Source organism: Electrophorus electricus, chromosome 15 (genome assembly GCF_013358815.1).
Source record: "Electrophorus electricus isolate fEleEle1 chromosome 15, fEleEle1.pri, whole genome shotgun sequence".
Classification (NCBI taxonomy): domain Eukaryota; kingdom Metazoa; phylum Chordata; class Actinopteri; order Gymnotiformes; family Gymnotidae; genus Electrophorus; species Electrophorus electricus.
This window is the reverse complement of record NC_049549.1, coordinates 2,040,973-2,050,910: the sequence shown is the minus strand read 5'-3', so window position 1 is coordinate 2,050,910 and position 9,938 is coordinate 2,040,973. Positions and strand designations below refer to the sequence as shown.

The window sequence follows — 9,938 nt, the reverse complement described above, 5'->3', positions numbered from 1 at the left end:
AACAAAAACAGTAGAGAGGTCACTAAGGGTCAAGCCCCTAAAGTCCACCGCGAGGGCCGAGCTTTTCCTGAGCAGTGGCTGTTGTTCTATGACTGAGACCCGTCACGCTGCTGTGTTATGCGGGGCTGATCGTGTGCATGGGTTCCATGACCCAGCCTTCCTCTCACATTACAGCTCTATTTATAACCCCCCCCCCCTCCATACGCCCCTGCTACAGGCTCCGCTCCCTGCATGCGGTTCCAAGCCCCAGCCCATAGCCTGCAGCGTCGACCCAGAGTGAGGGGAGGAAGCACCTTCCCCTCACAACTGCTCAGCACTCTCCTCCGGGCCGACATCTGAGATTCTGCTCTGCTTCTCTCAGCTGCGTCCGAGCCGGGCACTGCTGGTGTTTACCCAACACCGCCTGGCAGCTCTCACTCTGGATTACCACACACACACACACGCGCGCACACGCAGACACATACACACGCGCGCGCGCGCGCACACTCAGACACGGGCACAAACCCACACGTACACATGCACACGCACACGCCGTGCCTGCATCTCAGTTTTTTTCTCCCTTTCCTGGACATCTTTCGTCAAGTGAGAAAAGAAGGATCTTTTTTTTGTTGGTTTTTTTTTGTGGAATTTGTTTGAGCTTTAGGAATTTGTCTTTTATTTTTGGAGAGTTCTGCGACTGCGGAGCAGGGGGTTGCAGGGGCGCTTTTTGCGCACGATGGATCACACGGTGTTCGGCTGCCTGCGAGGCCCCCACGCCGCTCCACAGAGCCTCCACCCAGCCTTTGCCCTGCACAGCCGCTCCGAGCACCTCTCGGCCTACCCGGACCTCTGCTCCACCTCCTCCTCCACCTCTCCCTGTGTCGTGAGCAGCTACCCAGGGGAGAGCAGCCTCTTCGGGGGTCACGGGCACCAGCGCGGGCCCCCAATCGCTCAGCAGCACCACCCTCCTCCCCAACCCCAGACTACTTGGCACGTACCTCACATGCCAGTCGCGTCGTCCGCCAGCACCCGGCTGTGTCCGGGCATGGCGGGTACCGACTCCGGCTCCTCGGACATGGGCCCTGGGGGGCCGAGCCTATGTGCCAGCACTCCCAGCCTGGCTGGAGGGGTGCCCACGGGAGCCTCCTGCGTACCAGGTGGGGACTTTGGCCATCGGACGCTGTCTCCGGCCGAGGCGGAGAAGAGGAACTGCAAAAGGAGGAACGACAGCTCAGGTAAGGCACTGGAGAAGTCCCATCTGTATCCCAGAGATTTAGGCCTGCAGCGGAAAAAAGAAAGACTCACACTGTTCAGTATCATTTTAAAATCTGAAATATATTTAGTGAAATGCTTAAAAGTTGTCTGACTGCTAAACAGTGCATTCATTTTTTTGTTTCTGTTTTAATTTATGAAATGTTTAGTTATAGATTTATATTGTACACTTCAGATTTCATACTAACTTTTTTTGTATTTTATGAGAGGAAAACTTCTATTTTAAGTGAGAAAAGAAATTCCAAATTGACACTCGGGGCTAAATGCCTATTAACAAGCCGTTAGCAGTCTGCAGGATTTTTCAGCCTGAGTTGTAGTTGGCGGTTTTGGAAAATCGTTCTCGCATTGCTCGGAAATGTGGAGCCGTATTTTTGTGTGAGAGACTGTAGATGTTGGCTGACATGCACAGAGGCAGAAGCACAGACTGGCCTGGGACGCTGTGTGGGCATTTGCATTTTCACTTCGCAAACCATCTGGTTCGTCGCCACAATTTTTAGGGATCTGAAAATTAGGCTTACTGTAAAAAATGGATGTCAAGGATTGTTAAAAACAATGCTGACACTTGTGATATCTGACTCCTGACTGACAGAGCGTTAATGGAATCTTCTTATTGAAAAGTTGCATTGAAATATTGAATTTATGAATTGTATATTTATTTATTTTGGTGCTCATAATGTTTATGGAATAAAACTTCCTTCGCCTGCAGAAGGAATGCTCTCTATAACCAGGCCAGTCGATGCGTCTACTGCTGCAGAGTCCATGAGGTTTGTTCTTTCATGAAAGTTTCTTTGAAACAACTTTTTTGGAAACAACTTTAAGCTAAAAATCTACTTTTCACATTAGTGTAAAATGTTCTTATTAGTAAGACTAAGGATCGTACATGAAGTCCATCTTAAAAAGCAGAAGGCAGCTCCATCTAAAAGTAATAGCAGGTGTTCTCAAAATTAAAGAAAAAAAAATCTTAAATTCTCACTTGCGCACGTCTAAAATCCAAAAGACTCTTCTTCAAAATGTCAGCGGTAAACATCAGTTTCTTTGTAGAACTTATGCACCAAACATCTTGTTTTAACTTCTTGTTTCCAAGCCTCTGAACTTCAGCCATTAACTCTGTCTTTTCTAGTGACACTGAGCTCATTCACTCTGGAAACGCCACGTACCTTTAACCGGAGCGTTTTAAGACTGGAACACAATATACTGATAAACACCAGTGTCTGTATACACTGCGAGATTATAAAACCAACTGATTTGAAAGTCTAGCAGTAGGTTAAGCATTTTTAAGATAATTTTTTCTCTCTCCCTAGAACACTAAAATTCAAAAACATGTTGGAAAAGGTTCAAGCATAAATGCTGAGCGTCGGGGGACCAGCGCTCTCATGTTTTCTTGTTTGGTGTAATTTTTACGCTGTTTGCGGAACGTGGCCCCCGGGACCCCCTGTCAGAGTACCTGACCGGCCTGCACATAAACTAACGGTAAATGTGAGGAACACTGATGGTGGTTTCCCTCACACATGACGCTGTCGTCACCCTCTGCAGCTCAGGATGAGCTGGTGTGCTTGCCAAGGTTCTGCGCTGGGCACCCGGCTGTTCACGCCAACACCGCGGAGTATGGCCGGAATAACTGCGGAGTATTCCGAAATAACGAGAAGCACAGGGAACGGAGAGGCAAGAGAATTAAGCGGAACTGAATCTCTGACGGGAATTCAGCCAAATTAAAATCAGGTGTAATCAGACATTAAGTGTTTCCTTATGCTGCTGTCTTCAATTAAGGATTCACACTACACGGTATGAAAATGCCATCTCTGAAGTTTCACCCATCGGTCCGAGAGTACACGTCACATCACAGAGATCTACTCTCTCAAAGAATTAATGAATCGTCTAATAAATAGTGGATAAACTAAATTATGAAAATATTAATAACTAGTGGCAATGTTTCTTCCTCAATATGTGACATTCACAGTTCAAAGACGGAGTTCCTTTATAACACCCATCACAATATTCACAAAATCTGTGTTGTAGTGTGTTAAACATTTGGTCAGGCTTAGTAATACTACTGGACTGTTTTGATTTTGTAAACGGGGGCTTCAGCTCTCTCTCTCTCTCTCTCTCTCTCTCTCTCTCTCTCTCTCTCTCTCTCTCTCTCTGTCTCTCTCTCTCTCTCTCTCACACACACACACACACACCTAAATATGGTGCTAATGAAGCATAGCTGATGCAATCAGCTATTTAAACAGGAGTGTGGACTAGTTCCAGCGAGGTGACGGCGTTTCTCCTTATATAGTTGATTTGTATATAATTACACAGACACCCAATGCAACACATTTGATGTCAGATCCGAGATGCTTAGGTCACTCAGGTGATGAGCACAACACTGCTTTGCTTCACTTGGAGCGTTGCTGGTCAATTTTATTAATGAAGAATTTAAAAAAAACAACAACAACAAAAAAAAACGTTTAAGCAGTTAAATGGCTTTAATTCTTATATTTCCTATGAGATGTGGAGGATCATCCCTGCTTGTACTGTTTGTATCTTTAACTTTTAAAAGTTCCATGTGACTTTGCTGGTGCCAAAGCAAAAAGAAAAAAACAAAATGGACTACAGAATAGGGAAGAATCTTTAGCGCAACGAGAGCTGAACCAAACAATGAATGAATGAATCTGACAGAATGACAATCTTCTGCCCATTAGCAGAACTAAACCACCAATTACAGCTGAAACAGAGCTACCTGAAATCTTTCACTTAATGGTAAAAGATCAGACTCAGCAGCATACTCCTTCCTAAAATTACTACACAATAATCATTTTTACTTTGAAAAGTAATTCTAACACATTGCAGCAGGGGAGCAAATAAAAAGTAACACATGAAGTCTTTAGAAGAGTGTGTACTTTACTGTACGTTAGCGTATGATTAGCTCTGGGAAGTCATTTCCACATTGGGATATTTGGATATGTGCCAGTACCTTTCTTTATTACCGGCTTAATAATATTTTCTTCTTTAATAATTGTCTTCTCTTCTTATGCCTACCAACAATCAAAATGCTGATTAAAAAGTTGAATAAATTAGACATCAGAGACACTTAAAAAATGATTGTGTCTGAAATCCTTCCACTAATAGGGCTGGATGGTGATTCAATAAATTCTGAATAACGTAGAACTTGAGCAAAATCATGCAAGGAGAATCAGACTTTGGTTTTGTGTGTGTGTGTGTTTTGTGTGCAGCTCTGCGTTTGATGGCAGATGAAAGTTCAGTCGTGGTCATTATAGCTGCGGTACAGGTGCTGTGTCGTAAAGCTGTTAGAGCGGCATGAACTCACATCGGCGCTGTTCTCAGAACATCTTCTCATGTTAGTCTGTCCTTATCCACCACGCCTGTGTGTAGCTCGCGCGGACTGCACCCATGACTACTGCCCGTAGTCAATCGGGCTAAAACAGAACCAGACAAGCTGCTGCAGCAGTTGGGGGCCAGCAGTAGCTCAGTGGTTAAGGTCCTTGAATAGTACTCAGAAGGTTGCCAGTTCAAGCCCCACCACTGCCAGGTGGCCACTGTTGGACCCCCTGATCAAGGCCCTTAATCCTCAATTGCTCCAGTTGTGTTCAGTCAGAATTGTAAGTTGATTTGAATAAAAGCATCAGCTGAATGCTCTAAATGTGTAGTTGCTCCTGCCTCTCAAGGGTAGACAAGAACAGCCCAGATGTGAGCATGTCCATGGCAGACTTTACATGAAGACAATCTCTGTTGTACAGCACAGAATAAAGGTTATATTAGAAACCTTTTCTTTAGGTCAATAATCTGTGCAACAGTGCCATAATCAAATTAAATTAAGCAATATGTCATCCTACTTGCTGTTTGAGGAAGTGAGTACACATTCTAGCCACATAACATTAGCCATATGAGAAATAGACATTCAAACACATGACCTGATAATAATACGACCTGATATGTTTCTGTTCTGAAATACTGGTTGTTCCCATGACTTGGGGCCTGTTTAAAGATGCCTCTGTGCAGAGCTGGGTTAAGGATCACCTGTTAGATTAGTGCACACATGAATCCAAAACTAGACACTGATGTGAAACATGCACCCAGGTGCCCACCTAAACCACAGGAAGATTCATTCACCATATTCTCCCTAAAAAATGGCCAAGAATTAAATGTGTTCCTCATTGTGTCAAAACAACTGAGTTTATATATTCTCTCTCTACCTGTCGCTTTAGGGTTAGGGTTATGCTTACGTTTAGGATTAGGGTTATGGTTGCGTTTAGGGTTAGTCCAGTGTCACTTTGGGGTGCCCAGTCCACTGTTTAGTATATGTATTAATTTGGTATATGTCTTAGTTTGATATATATGTATTTATTTGGTATATGTATGAATGTGATATATATGTATTAATGTGTTCTCCTCCTGTAAGAGCTTCTTATCCTACTACTCATGCAGTAGTTTCACATGTGCATGTGGGTTATGTCATGGCAAGAAAATTCTGAAAACAGTGAAGAAAATGATGAAAGAGAGGGAGGGAAAGGGAGAAAGAGAGGAATAACACGTCTGACATTAGCAAAACAAACCTAACTTAAATTAACTTAAAAAAAGAAAGATTGAGAGTGAGTTTCCAGTTTGGGAGACAACGCTGGTAAAATGTTGAGGTAAAGAAACCACAGAACAGACTTTTGCACATTCTCCAGAGCTGGTTTGTTCCATATTAAAACTATGAGGATAACAGATTCCATTAAGAGTGAGTCAGACGAGGGCCGCACTGGAGAACGCTGCACTGGGACTCAGTCCATGGTGAAGACTCGGGTAGCTCTGGCACATTACAGCCTCTGTGCCTGAGGCTCTCTGCCTCCGCCAGCACCATACGAGACTGCTACTTTCATTCTTTCCTTCCTTCAAATAAATATGCCCTTTTTGTTTTTGTTTTCGCATTACAGAAATTTATTTTTATTGTCTTGAAAGTGATACATGTGCAACAAATAAACAAATAAATATTTTCAATTTAGAAGAATTGAGAGATTTGTGTTTTTACTTATTTGAATAACTGTAAATATTTTCCATCTACCCCCATCCCCCCTAACCAGAGTCCCAAGATGGGAATTACAAACCGGACGCAAACAGCAAGCCGCGGAAGGAGCGGACAGCATTCACCAAGGAGCAGATTCGCGAGCTGGAGGCGGAGTTTGCCCATCACAACTACCTGACCAGACTGAGGCGTTACGAAATAGCCGTTAACCTGGATCTGACGGAGAGGCAGGTATGCTCACTCCATGCAACGTACCTGACCAACTTCTTACCTGACCATTCATCACGGTGTCCAACCTCGTAGCTGACCAATCATGTCCAACCTCGTACCTGACCACTCACATCCAACTGATACCTGACCAATCATCATCGTGTCCAAAGGTATTGTCATTTACTTATTTATTATAAAAATCGCATTATTCAGATTGCGTGCCTCTCTGTGCTGCTGTGACTACGGAGAGGGACTATCATATTCCAGATGTTCCTGCTGCAGTGGGGAAATGGAGACAGGCAAAAGATAGACTTCCTTTACAACCTCACACTGCTCTCTGCGTAGGAAGGCCATTTATGGAGCAACACGCAAAATAACGTTAATAACTTAAACACATTTTACTTGGTGAAAAAGAAATATAAGACGATCTAACCCCTTAACGTCCCTGCAGACTAACATTGTGAGGCAACTTTTTAAGTAACTGTAGTTCACTGACTCGTAAGCTCTAACCAATGTTTTTTTTTAAAGTACATTACTATTTTTAGTGAATTAGGTGGCTCTCTTCTACATTTAGTTCCAGCCCACATGCTATCATCTGCATAAATCTAGTTATGTCAAATCACTCATTTTATTTAGCTTTTCTCAGTAACGTGAGTATCGCAACATACATATTTCCACGCTTCCGCATTTAATGGGGCCTTACAGCACAGCTCACAAAGAGTCTCTGATGATCGAAACCTCAGATTTTCGGTACTTTTTTTGCGGGGTCACATTCCTTAGTCATAACATTAACCTCGCCACACACGGGAGTAAGTGACCCCCCCCCCCCCCCCCCCCCCCAACCTGCTACGTGATCCTTGTGTGAACAAGCACGCACGGAACCACGCCGTGTGCCCTCCGCAGAGTTCTAACTTAACCGTGGCCACCAACACTAAGTCACTGTCATATGATTATTATACTGTAATAGTAACAACAGGCTCACCACCTCGTAGTCAACATAAGTTGTGTAAGACAGCTTACAATAGCTGTGTTTCTACCCTGCTCTGAGGAATTAGCTGTCTAATGACTCACCGAGAGGCCATAATACACGCCCCAACTCATCAGGAGCAGTGCGAACTCTTCATGCAGTGGGTAAAAGTGCAAAACTCGCGGATTTATTTTTAGGTCCGGCATTTTACGGTGCTGACAGCAAGGGCCCCAGGTGGCAAATCAAATGACATTCGAACATACAGAAATACCTGGCGTTTACCAAAACCAGAACTGAAAGTGAACTGGTTGGCGACGGCCAGTAACTTGTTTGTTGATTCTTTTCAACACCGAGTCAAACACGGCTCTCGCGAGGCCTGGGTCTCTGAGTGCCCGAAGATTTCACTCTGATCAACGGCGACGCAGACGTCGCCCGAGACCTCACGCGCATCACGAACCACCAAAAATAAATGTCGGCACAAGGCGATCCCGAGCGGAGGCGCTCCCGGCCACGGACATCTCGCTTGCGCCGTGCCGACCATTTAAGAAGCAGCCTCCTCATCATTCTGGGAAACATAAATAGTGGTCCCAACTTGTCGAGTAAGGAAATGAGGGACGCACTTGATGCTCCAGAGCAGATGTGCTGTCAATTTATTATCGTGGATACAGAAACAGACTATACGTTACCCCGAGGCTGCCAAATCCCTCCAACCGACTACGGTTTCCAAAATCTGTGTATCAAAATGCAGAAATGTACAGCACATAGTCAGCTGATCATGTTGTCTAAGCACCTGTCCACCGGCCGAGGGATATTAGCTTACTTGCGCTTGATGAGTCATGGACATCATGTGCTCAGACAGCGCTGAGCCAAAAGTGGTAGTGCTGCGTGGAGGAGCAGGCCAACCTTCTGTTTCAGGGCAGATAACAGCACCTTACTGCTCCTTCTCCCCCCTCCAGGTGAAAGTCTGGTTCCAGAACAGACGGATGAAATGGAAGCGAGTGAAAGGCGGCCAGCAGGGGGCAGCGGCGAGAGAGAAAGAGCTGGTACATGTGACGAAGGGCACCTTGCTACCGTCTGAGTTCTCGGGCGTCGCCGGACTCCACCACACGGCGGACTCCCTGGTTAACGAGGACAGCCGCGACAGCGACCAGAGTTCCGAGCACGCTCAATTATGATACAGAGAGATCTCAGTTGGCCCCAAGATGCCGACTTGGGGTTATGTTGTGGCCTAGTACCGTGGCAGTCAAGATTGCTCTTCATGTGTGGAGCCCGATAACAGCTCAGTAGGTCTTGACCTTTAATCCTCTGGGCTGCACAAACGGCACCCGCCAAAGGAAAACTATGCCCATGGCTTTTGCTCAGGAAAGTCCCTATAAGAGCTGTTGGTAGCCAACAGCTGATTGACCGTGTCCCACCTACATGGGTACATGTAAAAAAAAAAAAAGAGAACACATGCATGTTCTGCCACAATAGAATCCCGAGAGGAATATGTTGATTTACGTCAAAGTGTCTTATCCAACTGTGAAATTAGTGTTTTGACATTAATGGTTAAACACAGTTTTCACATGGGATATTGAGAGAGTAGGAATTCAAAATCTATTTCATTACTGCATGCTCTCATCGCGTTTAACACGGTAGGAGGACTTTAGAGTCTAAGTGCGACATCTGGAATTTGGGCAAAATGTTGAACATTCCATAAAACTTGCCTTTACATTAAAAAGAGGGCGGGTTTATGCCTTGGTTAGTTTGCACTGTAAACATGTGCCTTCATTGGTTCTACTGAGTTCTTCTGAAACTCTCAATGTAAACAAGTGTTCAGTCAAAATATAAAATGCCGTGTAAATATCAGTATTGCTTTTTTCATACCCTGCATATGACATCAATTTCTTGTACAGACAATTTCATCATAAATAAAGACGTCTCATGTTGTTGACTTAATTTCATGTCTTTCTTTGTTTGTTGTGAGAAGTGAGAGGTATAGCTGAATGCTGGAACAATCTGAGAGAAGGTTCAGCACTTTCTACACCTTCTATCAGGCGCTCATCTGGGCTAAAGTACGCCAGGGCTGGGCGCGGACCGTACATGAATAAATCGCGGAGGAAGCAACCGCATGCTAGCGCCTGAGAGAATGCCAAACTCAACCTCTGCTCTAGACAAGGTCGTGACTTCTGCCAGAGAAAAGAGAGAGTGTAAGGGGATCCTATTCCATGGCAAAAGTGTGTTTGAACCGCCGTTACGGGATACAGTTCTCACCACCACAATGTGAGCACACATTCTAATCGGCAAAGAAAATCTGAGCGCTGGTGTGCCCACCGGCACGTGTGATCGGGGGCCTCTCTACCAAAGGAACCACATGTTTGTAGGTCTATGTGGTAATTCTCAATTAGGAAAAAAAAAGCAAAACGGAGAAAAACAGTTACAGAAAAGTGCGAAGGCAGTGTGGCATAGAACACTGTGTGAACAGCTAATACCAAAACTAAACTGCTGCAGAGCTCTAAGCGT

The 9,938-nt window shown here is 44.8% G+C and overlaps 1 protein-coding gene across 1 annotated transcript; it reads left to right on the top strand.

Moving 5' to 3' along the window:
• The first annotated feature begins 246 nt into the window (after positions 1-246).
• Positions 247-9,374, top strand: meox2a (mesenchyme homeobox 2a). The gene is made up of 3 exons (XM_035534242.1): positions 247-1,214; positions 6,318-6,490; positions 8,393-9,374. Exons 1-3 carry the CDS (start codon positions 716-718, stop codon positions 8,609-8,611), a joined length of 891 nt encoding a protein of 296 aa, XP_035390135.1. The 5' UTR covers positions 247-715; the 3' UTR covers positions 8,612-9,374.
• Positions 9,375-9,938: the final 564 nt, after the last annotated feature.

Bases quoted from the DNA above. Each gene is read 5' to 3' on its own strand.
- meox2a (XM_035534242.1), top strand. From the start codon at position 716: ATGGATCACACGGTGTTCGGCTGCCTGCGAGGCCCCCACGCCGCTCCA. The intron at 1,215-6,317 runs GTAAGGCACTGG...CCCCCTAACCAG, and splicing joins AAGGAGGAACGACAGCTCAG to AGTCCCAAGATGGGAATTAC. The intron at 6,491-8,392 runs GTATGCTCACTC...TCCCCCCTCCAG, and splicing joins TGGATCTGACGGAGAGGCAG to GTGAAAGTCTGGTTCCAGAA.